Source organism: Chelonia mydas, chromosome 7 (assembly GCF_015237465.2).
Source record: "Chelonia mydas isolate rCheMyd1 chromosome 7, rCheMyd1.pri.v2, whole genome shotgun sequence".
Lineage (NCBI taxonomy): Eukaryota > Metazoa > Chordata > Testudines > Cheloniidae > Chelonia > Chelonia mydas.
The window spans coordinates 66,228,124-66,246,115 of NC_057853.1; the positions used below are offsets into that span (position 1 = coordinate 66,228,124).

Genomic DNA, 17,992 nt, shown 5'->3' on the forward strand with positions numbered 1-17,992 from the left:
GGGCCGGGAACCAGAGTAACCAGGGAACAAGAGCCAGTGGCTTGGGAGCAGTAACAAGGGAGAACAGGCCAAGGCAAAGAAGCCTTCCAACCACAGCTTGCCATCTAGTTCAGGAAAAGAAGCAACTAGTTACTTGGGCATCAGGCCAAGGAGATGCCAGAGACAACCAGGTGTTAACTAGTCAGCAGGAGCTATTAGCAACAAGTCCTGCATTGCACACTCTGTGGAGAAACTGCAGCCACAACAGACAGAAGAAGAAGAGTGTTTTAAGGATGGGACAGGAACAGCAACAGGCTGGCTATAGATGCCAACCAATGAAATCTGGGCAGGAGATGACTAACAAAAATGCCCTTTACCCTCTGCTTCCCACTGAGCAGGCTGAGGCAGGAGCTGCAGCCCTAGCAGGCTTGTGCAGGTAGAACTCCAGGTCTTGTATCCTGTAATGTTAGGGTAGGTGCAGAGCAGTGGCCATGTTAGCTTGGATCACTGCTTGGGTGGGGACACTTTAAAAAAAAAAAAAAAAAAAAAAAAAGAAAAGAAAAAAAAAAAGAGTATAATCTCTCTTGCTAACTACTGTCTAACATGCATTAGGAAGAAACTTCCCCACTTGGGACCATAACATGTAGGTAATACTGAAAGAGGGGGAATGGTTAAAACTCAGAAGGATGCATCTGTTTTACAGAAAGATCTTGGTTGGGTATATGGGGTCAGAGCTGAAATATGAAATCAAATGTGCCTAAGAGCAAAGGGATGAGTTTTGATAGACAAAGCTAAGTGCCATATACATGGCATTGAATTAGGAAGAGGAAAAAGATCTAGATATCTTGCTAGACCCATCTGTTAAATTCTCAGTCTCGTGTGCACAAGTGTAGAAGGCTAATAAAATATTGGCTTGTGTCAAGAGGGGCATATTCTATAAGTCTACGCTTATTGTGCTGATATTTTATGAAGTAGTATTCAATTTTGGTCCCTTTCTTGGTTGCGATGGACAGAATGCAGTGTAAGGCAAGGAGAAATTAATGGAATGGAGAGTCTTGCATACGAGGAGTGATTGACAAAACTGGGACTCTGCCTTGAGAGAAGGTGATTAAGAGGTGACATGACTGAAGTATTAAACTAGCTAAGGATTATTAAAAAATTAGGCATGATTATCTGTCTGAGGACATTGGAAAGGCCAGATCTAGCGGACATTGTTTTAAAATGGGAGAATATATGCAAAAAAATGTAAGGAGTTATTGTTTTAGAATCAACATGGTAAAATAGATGGAAGAAACAGGTACTTAAGTCTTTCCTAATTGGTTCATCCATCTCTAGTTTGATTTTTGGAACAGATTTACAGAAAATCCTAGCTTTTCAGTTCACAATATGTCACTTGCTGAAGACTAGAGTTAATTAGGGCAGCAGGAGTTCCATGTATGAACTCAAGATGGAATATATAATCTTAGGTCAGAACTTTCAAAGAAGTCTAAGGGAGTTAAATGTCCCAAACCACAATGAATTTAAAATTTCCTTAGGTTCCTTTGAAAATCACAGCTTTAGGTATTAAATCCCCACTCATCCATTTTCCTCCTGTTCTCACTAATTTTGACCTGTGTTTTGACTGGATGCCCCTTTTACCAGTGAGAAGTTTTTGTTTCACTGGAACATCATATCATGTATAACAACTAACGTTGATGGGGTTTTTTACATCATGGTCTCAGCTCAGTTTATAAATCTGGCAACTTTGAGACAAGCATCTTCCCAGGTTGAAATATCTCTGCTGTCAACAGGTTGTGCTTGTGATAATTTTTTTAGAAGTTGCAATTATAATTGATTACTACAAATATCAATTACAATATGTAGATGCTTCCACCATGTGACTTTTAAGCACCTTCGCTAATTCAAAACTCAACTATAATAAAGCAAAGGCATCTGGTCTATTACTCTGTGTGATCAAAAACCTAATTCCACATACAAACATCACTCAGACACCAAAACTAAAAAGAAAACACAAAGCTGTGCCCTAAAGGGATGTCTGACTCATGCTCTTTTGGGTGCAGTTTTGAACAGCATTCCTGAATAATGGACACTCACAGGAGACATCCCTGCTTCTCATCCTCTTGAGCTCCTGAGCGTGTGTGTCAGGAGTTTCAACCCCACCTGTCCCAGTTTTCCTGTGGAGTAACTTGTGTTTTGGAAAGTTAGGCTATGTATGGAGAACCAGGAGTATTTGTTTCATGGTTTTGTAATATATTTGTTTTATAATATTTGGAAGTTTTTTTGTAAGCAATTGTGCAAATATACCCAAAATAAAAACCTCAAAACCCCCCACAAGATTTGATTCTTCTACTTTGGATTTGTAACCCACTTGAAGTGCCTGAGGCTCTGAGTCCAAACTGTTAAAAATAATAATAATAATGCCTTTCCAAATAGCAATTACAATCCCATTAAAAATGACTCATGTGGATGTACTCATCACACACTAGCTATACCCTATCATCCACACACTTTATTGAAAAAATATGAAAAGAATGTGACAAGGACGTTAACATACCTGGACCTTGCGAGACTAGGTTCAAGTAAATCTCAGAAGTGAGTGGTCTCCTGCCAGTAGTTGCCTTCCACTTAAACCAAGAAGACTCTAGTTCAAATGCCTACGCCGGTCACAACTGTGGCTGTGACAGGCAGCTATGTAGGTACTCGGATCTCCAAAGTCTCTGTCCAGTGACTTAACCAACAAACTATCCTTCTTCCTCTGCTATGGATATCATCTGACCATTCTCTAAGTTATGATCCTTGTTGACAAATACTAAGCAAACTCTCTCAGTTGGAAGTGTTGGTGTCAAGCTCACTACTCTTCCACCTCCAGAGTGCAAATGAGGTGCTATTCTGTGTCAGTAAAACCAACAGGAGAGACTTTAGAGGGGAAAGCAAAACTTTATATTCAGATAAAACTGCCTGTGACATTCTAGGTAGCAGTAAGTAATTACAAGTTGGAATTCAGTCATGATGTCCACATTAATGCCATACTGGTGGCAGGGGATCTTTAATCGCCACAAGTCTTCAGGACATCAGCTTTACAATTCTCCTGAAAGAAAACACATACAATAGCACAGTGACTCCAGAACAATGCTGAAGCATGGATTCATTTGTGGATTGGAGGGAGAAGAGTTGCAAGCATTCCTTCTTTGAGTGTCCTGGGTTTCTTGTATAACTCCACATCCAAGTACTGACCAGATGGGATCTTAACTTGAGATCTGATGAACTTGTGACCTCAGGAAGCATATCTAGTAGTATACAGAGTTAAATATTTCTAGAGCTATGTCTGCACAAGGAAGTCCGTGTAAGTTAGGAGCCTGAATACCTTTGAGGATCTGGCACGAGGAGCTGTGAAGGATATGTACAAAACTATGCAATGCAAAAATTATAATCGAATGTCTGAGGTGGGGAGCTTATTTTCAAACGCTGGCATCTAACAGGGCATTCAAATCCTCCATTTTGGAGGTAAATAGACAATCATCAAATAGCTAGTTTTACATCACAAGTGCTAATTTTAGCATCCAAATGTGGGATTTATGTTCTATTAAATTACTGTTTATGTATAAAGAGGAAAGTGAAAGTGCTGCTCATATTTGCCTTTATATCTAAGCACGTAAAGGTAAAAAAACCCTAATGAATTCGTTTCACTACAAATGAAAGTGTTAAACATTAATGTAGGAGGCTTGGATTGGAGTCCTTTCTAAATGTTAGCAAGGAATGAGTGGCTTTCTAAAATGCCTGTCCAAGCTGCTAATAGGAATGTCGATCATGCCGTATGAGAGGCAATCTGGCATTTGATACAGCTTTGCATTTTTAAAGCAGCTTTATATGTACATTGAATCTTCCAGATCCACATTCACCTTTGCAAGTCCTCATGAACTTCGACATGTAGACTGCAAGATTAACTATAAAAAAAAAATGTATTCTTGGTTGGGGGAAAAAGTGTTCTAGTAGCCCAGTCGAATTTTTCAAAGTGCCAGTGATATTTTGATCTTGCTTTACTTGTAAAACAATCCTACATAAAGGGGAAGGGATCGTCTTTGGGTTATGGCCCTGGATCGGGGTTCAGTTCCTAGCTCCTCCACAGACTTCATGTGTGACCATGAACAAGTTGGTTAATCTCTCTCTGCCTCATCTGTAAAACCAGGATAATATTGATTCCTCTCCCCTCCTCCTCCCCGCCCCCGTCTTGTTGATTAATTTTGTAAATTGTTCAGGGCAGGGAACTGTCTTTCACTGTGTAGGTAAAGCAGCAAGCACACCGGGGCCCTGAGCTCTGCTGTAACCTCTAGGTGCTACTATGATACAAATAATTAATGAATAAACACAGCCCTTTGCACTGGAGATAAAATTAAGGAATGAATATGTTGGTGGAATGTAAAAAATGAAATCACTGGTACAGTAACTCTGCTTGGTTTATTGATGTCGGAGTATGTAGAACGCACACAAGTACTCAAGAGTCTTACAGTTTTTGATTAATTTGTCATTAGAATCATTCTGCAGGTTTAATTAAAATGGTTCTAAATCAGCCACCTCTGAAGTTACAACAGTCTTTTGTTATACCTTGCTGGCTGTGTGTACTGTTAATATGTTCATTAAACTGTAGCTGTAAGTGTTTTTCCAATGAATACTTAGGCAGACTAAATCCTCCTCTTATCCTTCAGGGTGGTCTTCCAAGGTGGTGGTAAAGTATCTGATTTTGGCCCTGGATTGTGGAAAGATTTGTGCTCCACTGGGCTGGTCTGTATCTACGTGACTACGTAAACACAGTGCTTCCCTTTCGTGTAAATTCCCACTATTGTGAGCACTAAATCACACTCAAGTGAACAGAGTTCGCTATACCTACACTAGATTCCTTCTTATTACTTACAGTTTCGACTGGAGGATATTAGAACTCATGCAGCTTAAGGAAGTTATAGCAACAGAAATGGGAGTCATAGAATCATAGAGTTTAAGGTCAGAAGGGACCATTATGATCGTCTAGTCTGACCTCCTGCACAACCCAGGCCACGGAATCTCACCCACCCACTCCTGTAACAACCCCCTAACTTATGTCTGTGCTATTGAAGTCCTCAAATCGTAAAGACTTCAAGGTGCAGAGAATCCTCCAGCAAGTGGCCCGTGCCCCACGCTGCAGAGGAAGGAAGTCCTCTCCTTTCCAGCAATTTAAATATCTGACAGCGACGCCAATAGAGAATTCACCTGATCATAATTATAGTAGCCTGAGAGCTAGCAGGATGGGCTTTCTAGGGGCAGAAAGTTCAGCTCATTCATTTAGCAAACCCCTGCTTGTCACTTTAATCCTGACTCACCTGGTTGAAATCCATCACCCCTGGCACTTTAATCCTGACTCACCTGGATGAAATCCATCACCCCTGTCACGCTCAGATGGATTGCACACAGTAAAGTGGCTTAGAGATCTTGAAACATTTGCTGACCTGGCTGAAACTGCTGATCTTGTGTCTGTTTCTTCTCATGGGATTATTTTGCTCCATGTTGTCTTTCAATGTAATGTTGTTTTAGAAAGTGTCAGGATTACTAAGGTTCATTGCAGCAATGTCTGGATCTGATGGAGGATCTGATCAGTAGTAGTAAGTAGTTGCAATGCCTCCTGGAAACTCTAATTCTATTTCCATATGCATTTTTCCTGACAAACTATAGCTTTACACTAGTGAACTGCTAACAAGTCCCAACTCTGCAATGACTTGGTGTTTTCTTTCCCCCCAGGGAGGACAGTGCTATATACCTGTCAGGGCTGGGTACCATGGGATTGGAGATACATGAACAAGTGCCAAAGCTGGATGCAGTGATTTTCCCTGCAGGAGGCCACTGTGGATTGCTGGCAGGATCAGCTGCTGCCCTCAAACATCTCAATCCACATATTGCTGTGATTGTACGTTCTTTTCAAGTGTCAGTTGTGTATTTGGAGAGGTTTATCCTCCTATCTCTCAGGCTTCAGACAGGTGCTGTATTCTACTAAGGTACTGGGAATGAGTCTGTGTACACTATAGACCGAGGTCATTGGTTCCCATAGTCATACTCTATTTCAGAATTTGGGCAGCCTGCTTTGTTTCTTGGTTAATTATTTGGCGTTTTGTTAACTATGTAGGAATCCTTTCTCAAAGCAAATAAGACCAAACTCTCTACATCTAAAGTTTTAACTGGCCTGTTTTGGGGCTGTTTAATGGATTTAGGAATGTTTATTTAGCTTGTTTGAAACCTGTGTGATCTTATTTAAAGTCTAGAGTTGCCTCCAAGTTTTAGGACACTGTAGAATTGTTATTTGAAAGACCTCGAACTAGATAGATCCCCAAAGCAGTATGGAGATTACTTAATCTTTACTCCTGGAAGGAGCAACCTATTCAGGTTAAAACTGAGATCTCTGTGGATTATTGTGAAAATTTGTCCATAAAATAAAACATTCATCCCAAATTATACACCGAATAACCCCTTCTGGCTCTTGGTGTAGAAATTTCAGCTAGCAGCTGTTGAAATTGTAAGTGGTGGGATACAGCAGACAACATATTTCTGGATGAGGAAAGGTTACTTAACATTGCAAGGTTGAATGACTTTAACCATCCACAAATGTATAATAGCTATAAAAAATGTAGGAATCTGGAAGGTTCCTAAAGATGGGCACCAAACTAAACCTTAAATGCAAACACCTCTGAATTTTAAGAAATTGGAATCAAGAGCCAAATTTTTAGGCTCTAGTCCAGCTCTGCATATTGGTGGTGGTGATGATGATGATTATTCATGATAAATGAGATTTATATATTAAAAACATGGGGATAAGACCTGAGGTCTTTTTACTTAATCCTGGGAGTTTGCCTGAATATAGAACTCTGAACTTGGCCCAAGGGAAAAACAAACCTATACTGAATATAATGGAAACTGGTATGAATCATTGACGAGACTGAAATCTCCAGGGGACTATAGTACTTGAGACTGGAAATGTATATGATGATATTGATGCTATTCCATTATTCCTGGGCAAAGGGTCGATACATAGAATCCTAGAATATCAGGGTTGGAAGGGACCTCAGGAGGTCATCTAGTCCAACCCCCTGCTCAAAGCAGGACCAATCCCCAATTTTTGCCCCAGATCCTTAAATGGCCCGCTCAAGGATTGAACTCAGAAGCCTGGGTTTAGCAAGCCAATGCTCAAACCACTGAGCTATCCCTCCCCACCAAGACCTAGGCACTACTTAAGACCTATTTTGAGGACTTAAGTGGCACATGGGCCTTTGTACTCTCCCTGTGCATCAGGGTGAATTTCACCCTGTTTTTGTATGTCTTATTTTTTCCTCATTTTGATGTAAAGCCTGCAGAAAATGAGGTGATGCCTGTTGTTTAAGATAGCTGGTTCCAGTGTGTTTTCTTCTTAGGGAGGGATGTAATAGTCCAATGACTTAATTGTCCTTTCTTGCTATGACACAAAGGAACTGTTGGATTAAAGATACATTTTTATTTATTTATTTATTGCTTGCTCCCATTACAGTAGAACTTGATGTTATTTAAAAGGAATCTTTTACAATCAGGTGACAAGTCAAAAGGAACAATTCAGACTCCTTTTACAAGCTTATTCCTTAGTGCCAAAAGTAATGAGAGATTTAATTTGATCTATTTGGAAGAGTTTAGTGACTGAGAAATTGTAGAGGGACCACTGTCTAGGTAAAATCATAAATTAAAATCAACGCACCACTTTATCCAGTTAAAATCATGCCCTAGATTACCGAAAGGTGTTTTATAATATAAACAAATAGCAAATATTCGACTAAAAGCAACATTATAACTTGTCAGTCATCTTGTCAGTAGGATTAGGCTCGTCAATTTCACTTTGTTTTGTACCAGTACAATGCTGCTGTGTTTTGGGTCCCCATGTAGGGAAATGGTGTTGATCCTTTTGAAATTCATGCAAACATTTCTGTTCACTTTTATTTTTAACGTATTCCCATCCCATTTTTTTAAGAGAACCTAAATTTGGGCCTTTACCAAACAGACTCTGTCTTTAGAACTAGGGACCAGATAAAATTTAATTGGCAAAAGGGGTTCATATTGTTGCTAATCATGATAACAAACTTTGCCCACACTTTTTACAGAATTTGTTTCCCTGGTGTTGGTGGTTCCTGTTGTAACTTGATCTGCATAGTAGTAGGTAAAGATGATTTTTTTCTCTCCTTTCCCAGGGTGTTGAATCAGAGAGTTTCCCTGTGTTACAACAATCATTAAAGACAGGCCATCCTGTTGAAGACCAGGCCTGCAGCAACCATCAGTTTTATGGAGGTAAGAGTACAAATTCAGACAATAAATGGTATGGATTTCTGCAACCTGTTAATCTTCTTTTTCAGTTAATCCACATCAAGTCCAACTGAAATGAAGTGTCTCATTTGAAGTGTCATGGTTTAATAATGCTGCTAATAGCAACCCACAGAGCAGGACTTTAAAACATGGATGTAATAATAAGACTTCCAGATCCTGCATTTTGATGCACAAATGAACACTTAGGGACATAAATGTATTTATTTAGGGCCACGTTTGGCCAGTTGTATCACAACTAGTAGTACCTTATTCCACTGAAATCAATGGGACGGCTTGCAAAGTAAGACATTAATCAACAGAAGGGTGGCAGAATACAGTGATCACTTACTTAGATATATAAAACAACAAGGCAGCAGCATTTGGAAACTGGGTTCCCGGTTTTGGGGTTTTGTCATTTAATTTTCAGAGAAACCTGCATATTAAACCAAGCAACAAAACAAACAAAACCCACTGTTTAGCTGGTTTTTTCAGAGCACTTCCTGCATTGAGTTCAATGAGAGTTAGAGGTCAACACCTCTGAAAATACAGCTGTCTGAGCATGCAAAATCTCCCCTTCCTTCTTAACAATCTCTCCCCCTCACCCACACCCCACCCCAAGCACGCGCTCATATCAACTTGTGGATATTCCTCCACTTAATTGAACTAGAGATGTCCAAAACCAAACTTCTTACTATTGTTAATAATCCCTCCCACTCTCTACTCTCGTTCGTTGACCACCCCACTTAGCCACTACGGCTCACAAACTTGATGTCCTTTTCAACTCCTCATCTTGATTTATGATGATATATAATTCAGGTACTGTTGCACGTTGAGAACCACATACCCACTGGGTCACTGAAGTCGATGGGACTTTGCAGGCCCTTGGGTGCAGCTCTATGATTCTTACTGCAGGACTGGGGCCTTAGAGTGTAAAGTCTTTGGTCTCTTATGCTGGCAAACTACTTTTTTTTGGATACAGAAATAACAGTAATTAAAATATATCTTTTAAAAACTGCATAATGGCAATGTGCTGTGTTTTATTTTATTTCAAACAAAAATAAAGAAGAAGAACCCAGGGCTCTAGGCAAGTTTGGACATCACTAAAACTGCCAGCTTCACTTTTGACGTGTTGCTTAAATCTGCAGATGTGAGTGGACCTTGCTTTGGTACCAATTCTTTGCAGTTGACTGGGAAGCTTGTAGACAAGGTTGTTACTGTGAGGTAGGTGAAGAAGAACAATGTAGTGAATGATGTTGACTTGAATTGTAAAACGAAATACTGTTGTACATTAGAGAGGGGCTATATTGGCTCCTCCCTGAGGGCCTGATCAATCCTGACTTCCATTGAATTCCATTGTTTATTGATTTTCAATGAAAGTTTCAACTGCTTGGGACTGCAGGATCAAGCTCTGAGGTCCTGAGTGAACTCTTTGAAGCCAGGAACAGTTTTTCTATTGATTTTTCTATAGCTCTTAAATGGGGAGATAACCTTCAACGAAGTGACAATAATACATTATGTTAAGTAGCATTTATCTTCCCATCTGCTTCGTCATTCATTCGACAGTATGGCCTTCAGCTGTATTTTATATAGTATTTAATATTTATAAATACTATATAGTATAGTATTTATATAGTATAGTATCGGATACCAACTGTATCCCAAGTACTTTCAGGGTCATAAATAATATTTACCCAGTTATATATTTTAAAATGGGAAAGAGGTATCTCGATACAGAAGCAAAGGAGAGAAGTGCTTTCAGGTGAGATTTAAAATGGGGAGAGACAGGCATGGGGATAAAGGGAGGTTCTTCCAGATAGCAGGCATTGTGGCTGACTATATGGAATTTGTAGCTGATGTTTATATGATTCAGTGCTATTTACCCTAATATATGATCAACCCATAAAAGAAATGTAAGCCAGATCCATAGCTGGGGTAAACTGGCCAGTTGAGGATCAACCTCTTTGCCTTTTTCAAGGCAACTGTGCTTGCATTATCTACCTTGAGATAGTGCAGGTTCTCTTAGTCAGAGCTGGATGAATAGTGGGGAAAATTATTCCTGGATGTTTAAGCTAATCAAGATTCAGCCATGTTCATGAACCATTTTTGTTCATTTTCTATGAACGTTCAAGCCTTCCAACTTTAGCAGTGTGAATATTGACAAAAATTGAACACTAAGCTCTGGTGACTTTTGAATTGTATAGTCCACTGTAAAATACACAGTTCTGTGTGGGTTACATAATCACCCAAACAGAAACAATGCCAAGTGACTTTTGCATATAAACAACATAGCATAAATTGCAAATATTAACATTCTGAAGGCCAAGATTTAGGTGCTAACAAAATTCATGAATAATTAAGAATAACACAAAAAAGAGAATAGTGGTGGTTCATTGTGGAAGGAAAAATGGCAAAATGTGCGTGCACACGTAGTATCTTTTATCCAAATATCGGATGCTATAAACAAGCCCTATCTTAGAATCCTTATCGACACGTTTCGTCCCAAGGTAGCAAAAGGGCTACCACATGTGAGTAAGGACTTCACTCATTAGTCAAATTTGGTCACATTCATGGTGCAGGAATAGCCCTTTAACAGCATATAGCAATACTATACAACAGTGCAGGACAGCCAGTGGAAAACAACTTATCCAAGTCAAACAGCAGGGGGAATTTAGGTAGGTGGGATGTATTTACCCACCTGGATATTTAGCCAGGTTGCTGAGGCTAAAGCCGCTACTCTTGCAAAAAATACCATGCAGCTGTGGTCAAGAGCTATTTTCAGATCCAGCAATACAGTTTCCCATCATGCTATAGTCCTAAATAAACCCACCCAGGACCAAAGGAATCCCTTAATACATAAATATCTTGTCTTGTCCCATTAATTCTTTTAAATTCACTCTGTATTTGTTCAGTTTTGATACAGTTCCTTTTGCCTTCAGGGAAGAGGACATTCTAATTTCCATGCTGCGGTTGCTGGAGTATGAGAGAGCCACAGTGGACGCAGAAGGGGCTATTGGACTTGCAGCCTTAGTTGCTGGGAAGCTGCCAGAGTTAAAGAGTAAAAGGTACAGCATCTATAAACCAGCTATTGCAAACAGAGAGCTTACCAAGGAAGTCACATGAGAGGAGTGTGTGCGCACTGAACTTCGCAGACAGAAAGGGGTCTCTTATTCCCCTTTATTCTGAATATTGAATCACCCACTACTGTCAGTGGGACACTGCACTAGGGACAACTTGCTGAAAGAGAGGGAGAAAGAGGGCCAGACCTTCAGCTGAAATCCTTCGTAACCAGGGGTGAAAGTAATTTAAAAGTCTTACTGGTAAGGGCCCCTGGAAGGGGCGGGGCCTCAGGCAGAAGGAGCGGGGCTAGGGGTCAGCCTCCCCCAACCAGCCCTTCAGCGCTGCCCAGCCCTCCCCTCTCAGGGCTCTGGCAGTGATTTAAAGGGCCCAGGGCTCCGGGCACTGCCTTGGTGGCCAGGAGTCTCGAGCCGTTTTAAATCACAGGGCCTTGAGGCAGCTGCCCCTTTTGCCCCCCACCCTCGGCAGCCCCGGGGGGGGCAAAAGCAATGTCACTTGGACAATATGGAATCATCTTTAAAGCCCCTCCTAGTTTTATCTTTTATGTTTTTTAAACTGAAAGTTGGATTTTGCTGCTCTTGGAACTCGAGGTTTCTCAATTAGCTTTTTATGAATGGCAGCGCTTTAATGTCAGCTGTGTACGGGCCCATACCTGCGGCCACTTCTTACCAGTACGCTGTACTGGCCCACTTTTTCCTCTGTCCGTAACAATCAATGGAGCTACACAAATTGACCCCAAGGGTTCAATCCTGCAAGATGTTGATCACTCTGGCCCCAATGTAAATCAGTGGGATTCTACATGTGTTTAAAAATAAGCATGTGCGTAAGTGCCGCTTTGGATTTGGGTCAGGGTGTTCAGCACCTTGCAGGACTGAGCCCAAGCTCATGGCGTAGCCCATAATGTGTGTGGGTTATTTCAGTTTTGTTTTTTCATTGTGTGGGATCTCCACTGGACAAAATGGATGTATTTGGTCACTTTGTAGGCTCAACAAGAGAATTCTTTGCTGAGTGAAGCAGCCTATCATACCTTGTAGTGTACTGGCAATTAAGTTACAGAGTAGATCCTAGAAAAGATGAAGTGCAATTAATTCAAACAGAGCGAGACTGCAGTGAAAGAGAAGAAGCCTGGAATTGGGAGTTAGGAGATCTGGGTTCTGCTTCTTTAGCGGTGACATAGACTAATGTGTGACTTCAAGCAAATCACTTAGATTTCAATAGAGGTAGGTGCTTAAATATCATTGAGGATCTGGCCCTTAACCTCTCTGTGGTCAGTCTTCCGAATTATGATGAGACTTAATGTTTATATAGCACCTTGAACACATCACCCAAATGTTCAATGGGCTTTTTCCACTGTTACTAAAGTTCCTAACAGTGACTCTCAGAAGAGTGGTTCCACTGAGCCAGTCTTAATACTACTTTGTGATTGCTAGATGGGGGTCGCTTAATAGTTATTGATTCATTTTACTTGACAACATCCGTTGGTATTTTGATGGTACCCACAGATAGCTGGGGAGGCTGGATAGTTCAGTCCCACAATTTCCTACAGAAAATACTGGACAACGGTCAGGCAACTGGTGTGTTGAGACCACTGCCTATCACAAGCACCAGTATTGTCTCATTGTTACCTTGTGCTCTTTGTTGTTCCTTCGATTGCAAAGGGCTCTTTGGGGAAGAGGCCTTGTCTTTTTGAACAGTGCCAAGCACAACAAGGCCCTGGATCATGTTTGGGGCTCCTAGGCACGACTTCAGTACAAATCATCATCCCGGTATTCTACTAAACAGCACTCTAAACTGTAACAACACTAAGGCCTCTAAAGCCTTAACTAGCTCAGGACGAGCCTCACGAGCTACATCTATGCTACGAGGTAGGGTTGTGATTCCCCTGCTCGTGTAGATGTACTTGTACCAGTTCTCATTGAGCTAGCATGAGTAGAAATAGCCGGGGTAGTGGCAGCGGAGGCATAGCTGAGCCATGCCCAGTACAAGCAGCCTCAAACGGGTGAGTACGTACTCAGCACAGCTCAGCCGGGCTTCCACTGCAGCTACCCGTGCTCCTGTGGCCAGACTGCTATTTATACTCGTGCTACCTCGGTGAGAACTAGTGTGAGGATGTGTATGTGAGCAAGGAACGCACACCCTGAGAGACCACCTCTCTCCCTATGACACACTGCCATGGACAGAGGTGCTGAGATAATAGAGAGGGTGTGACCAACAGTGTGTTCTCCATAAGGGTCCTGGGGGGCTCTGGAATGCCCTCCCAGCTCTGGACTGGGGCTCAGGGCACACTACAGCTCCATGACTTTGAAGAGCAGTGAGAGGATTTCAAGATGAATGTGGGTGTTGGTATTTAACTATGAGCTGCTGCTTGATGCGTGATCCCACAGTGATGAGCACCATAGAAACTCCTGTGGGGAAATCAGTAATTCTGTCTTGAGAGCAGGGTTTGAATAGTGTGCAGTAAATAGGGCCTGGGACTGCACATTGAACCAGGAGAAAACAAAATATTGAATTGCTACTGATTAAGTGAGCGCTGTCCATCCTGTGTACTGAATGAGGCAGGGGTCCTGTGGAAAAAATAGTATGTTGCCATGTAATTAAGGATGGTAGCATAATCCGTACACACAAGGGGGCTGAACTGAGATTGCGCAGGCACCTTAATTCTGGCACTTCCTAACTTTTGAGTGCTTGACTTTGCAACGCTCACAATATTCTTGTCACCGGGTCTTTCTCTGTGTAATTGTATATAAATCAAATGGAAATAAATATATCCCCCCTGAGCATATTCAGCACCTCTCGCTGTCTTGGCCTCACACCAGTGCAGCTCCCCTGCTTGTATCAGTGGAAGTGCTAATGTTGACCCGGCACAGACATTTTTACTCCCATGTCTTCTATGGAGCATGGGCTCCATTCTTTAGACAGGAGCAGGAAAAGGAGCACCTGGGGAATGTCACTGGTGGACAAACTCCAGACAGAGTTACTGAGCGAGCTCCCCTTCAGTGCAGGGATATAATGAACTTACACTTACATGATGCCTTTCATCTGGAAACATCCTGCACTACTTTGGAAGGCATGTACATGGTATCTCTCACACCAAAGAAATGCAGCCACCTCCAGCAGCAGACAGCATCTACGACACCCTGTTTGGCCAATATAGGCTCCAAGGGAAGAACATCTACTAAATTGACAACACCACTTCCTGGATCATGTTTTTTCTCTTGTGAGGTGCCTCATCCAAGTACCGACCGGATTCTGCCATTAGCTAATGAAAGCTGAGGTGATCATGGCATGAGGTGATATGGAAGCGTACGCCATCTGAAAAGTAATAGGAGAGGACAGCTGCAGCAAATGGCAAAAGCAGATATTGCGTACTGTATCCATACAGTTATTGAAATATCTGCATTACTCTCCAGTATGACAATTCTATAGGAACTTCTTTGCATAAACAAGAAGGAAATAGTCCTGTTTGCTCTTGTCTTTCAGAGTGGCAATCACTGTATGCAGTGGTAACTTGGAGCTACCTTTGCTGAGACAGTGCATAGATCGTGCCCTGCCCCTTGACAACAGAGTCTGCAAATTTTCCCTCCTTCTCTCTGATTGTCCAGGAAATATTTCAAAGCTACTGGAGATACTGACTCGGGAGGAAGTGAGGTAATTCAGAATCCTATATTAATAGCCGGTATTACACTGTTGAGAAAATAGCACAATTGACTCAGTGTTTTTAACACTATTGCATGCTTACAAGTGACAGTTAAAGGCAAAGGGAGTAATCCAGTGGTTTACCCAAGTGACTAAAGTAACCCAGGGAATCTATTTATATAGCACTGTTGTAGCCTCTGTCGAAAACCTTCCCCGTCACAGGCGGAAGATTGGTATGTGCCCTCCATAATAGGCACATTACAACTACAACTATCCTGCTCTGGGTGGCTTATCAGTGTTGAAATGTAGAATTGCATTGCTTCTAGTCATTGCAAGGCCTCTACTTATATTGAAACAAATTTTGAATTAGCCCATATTGGGCTAGTCTCTCTCCTAGTCATTTTAATCTCTATATTAAATGCTTCTTAGAAGCATGAAACAGTACAGAGTACAGGGTAAACCCTGCCTTCTGATGTAAATGCAAGGCTTGTGTACACATGCAAAAGCTAAGTTTGGCCCTTAACCCTATAAATAAAATACATAGTTGTTAAAAGTAGAGGCATATATATTGGTGAAGTGCTAACAAAACTTGCAGGCCAAGTGACTCCATGAGGGAATACTTGGGAGATGAAAGGGGAGATGCAATGGAGAATGCAATTGAAAAAACTCTTCAATTCTTCTACCCGGTCTTTCAATGCTGTATAATTTGAGTGTGTTATCTCTGTTCCTGGCTGCTCCCATCCAGCTGTTGCACTTTGGTCCAGCTATGCATATCTATTTGATTGCTGCTATAAATTTCCCAGATATGTGCTAACAATCCATTGCTTTAAATGGAATAGTAATAGGATGACAGTGGTGCAGCAGAGGTCGGGAAGGGCCTGTAGCTACAGGACTAAAAGCATTTTAGGGATGTGAACAGCCTCTGCTCTGACCCCATGTTTATTTCAGCATATGAAAAAGGTTTGAGGTACATCACACTTCTTTCCTCCAACTACACCTGCATGAATTTGTTTATTGCTCAAACACTTACAGAAAGCATTTGACAATGACTAGGATTTGCCCTGCTCTTTAATTTATGGTTGGTTTGTTCTAGGGTGTTGGACATCAAACAAGAACACATGTTTGTGATATCTGATCTCTTCACTATTGAGGTAAGAGGGAGAAATACAGTTTGTCACTTCAGCTGTGCTGGCCTCTCACAAACTTGGTTGTAATTGTAATTCTAAAGAAGTTAGGACTCTTCTGCCTTCATATATCTTCACATAATCATGTGGGTTGATAAGGCATTGTAATGCCACCCAGCAGAAAATACAGACTTTGGAAGCAAGATGTTAGATAATCAGCAGTACTCTGTGTTATAGGGCAACTTAATCACCTTGTTCTTAACAGGCATATAAATAATCCGTGAGTCTCTTCTCCTATCATTGAAATGCACACAGTTCTGGGTGAAATCCTGCAGCTATTGGTACTGCAGGGCTACGTTGTGTATATAACATTTCTGGACAGTAAGTCATGAGCAACCGCATCCAGCTGAAGTTTCAGGAGGAATCTGTGTAGATTGAGTGTAACTACCCAAACTTGAATTGGGCCAAGACCCCCTCTATGGCTAACACTGCTGTTCTTAGGCCAAGTGTTATGGAATCTTTGATCAGAGGTGGGACCTCAGTTCTGCACTGATTTTTCTGTTTTTGGCTTGCTGGCGGTTCTGAAAAATAAATCAATGAAAGAGTCTGTTCTTGTCAAACCAAAAATGGTGAAAAATGTTGGCCCATTGAAAAAAATCCATTTCCAGTAAAACATTTAATTTGACCTGAAGGTTTTCTTTTGGGTATTTTTAAAGGGCATAAAATGGCCAGAGAATGTGGTGGTGACGGTGCCACTGTCCTCATTCTTATATTTGAGCCTAGTGGTTATAGAGGATGTGGGAGACGGGGGTCCAGTTTTCCCCTTTGCTTGACGGGGAGAAGGGTTTTGAAAAGGAGTCTCCTATGTAGCAGGAAAGCGCCCTAGCCACAGGTCTATGGGATAGTCTCAATCTCTCCTGTTGAAGCTATTCCACTTTCTATAAATAGTTATTTGGAGCAGGGACTTGAACTTAGGTATTCCACATCCTAGATGAGTCCTCTCACCACCAGGCTGTAGCATCATTCTTACTCATTCCTTGCCTCAGTCATTATTCACTGTCACGCACAACTGAATGATGTAACTGAAATCGCTGGGATACGTTTGACGATCTGAGCTCTAGGAGCCTTAAGTACTTTTGAAGTTTTTTACTCTTCAATTGGACAATATGGAATAATCTTTAAAGCCCCTCCTAGTTTTATCTTTTGTGTCTTTTAAAGTGAAAGCTGAATTTTGCTGCCCTTGGAACTCAAGGTTTCTCAATTAGCTTTTTATGAAATAGTGCTTAACACTTACTTATGTTGCCAAATAAGCTGTACTAGATCATCTTTCCTAGTTTCTTGGCAGAGAATGCTACAAGAGTTTTCGTGTCTATTGCGACCTTTGCTATGGGGCTAATGCATCAGAATATTGAAACCAAATATACTCTCTGACCAAAAAGAGTGTGCCATTGCTCATGTCTGCTTTTAAATATGATCTATTTTCATAGGCTTTCCATTCTTGTACTGCAACAGGATTTGGATGGCTATCTAATCTAAAGGTCAAAGTGTTTCACAAACTGAATGATGCTGATGATGATTTTTAACAGTACTGGAAGGGGATGGAATACCTTTATGATACAATTAGAGAGAAACCGGAGCTGCAGAGTTGGGATCCAGACCAAAATATCCCAAAATGTTTTGAGGGTTTTTTTTTTTATCCAGTGCATTAAAATTAATCCTCAAGTTTAGTAGTTCTGGATTTTTTCCTTTATAGAACTCAATGCCAAAACTTTTGTTTAAGGTTCTGACTGTAAATTATCAGAAGTCAGAAAGTAAAAGTTAGGTTTTCATAGCAACAT

At 41.2% G+C, this 17,992-nt stretch overlaps 1 protein-coding gene across 2 annotated transcripts in view; it reads left to right on the top strand.

Moving 5' to 3' along the window:
- Positions 1–17,992, top strand: part of LOC119566860 (L-threonine dehydratase catabolic TdcB-like) — a 90,634-nt gene that overhangs the window by 61,431 nt on the left and 11,211 nt on the right. For both annotated transcript variants that reach the window (XM_043551298.1, XM_037905657.2), the window contains 6 exons: positions 5,746–5,911; positions 8,208–8,304; positions 9,465–9,540; positions 11,256–11,381; positions 14,875–15,042; positions 16,124–16,181. In XM_043551298.1, the coding sequence (XP_043407233.1) occupies positions 5,746–5,911; positions 8,208–8,304; positions 9,465–9,540; positions 11,256–11,381; positions 14,875–15,042; positions 16,124–16,181 (691 nt within the window). The remainder of the gene's footprint in view (positions 1–5,745; positions 5,912–8,207; positions 8,305–9,464; positions 9,541–11,255; positions 11,382–14,874; positions 15,043–16,123; positions 16,182–17,992) is intronic.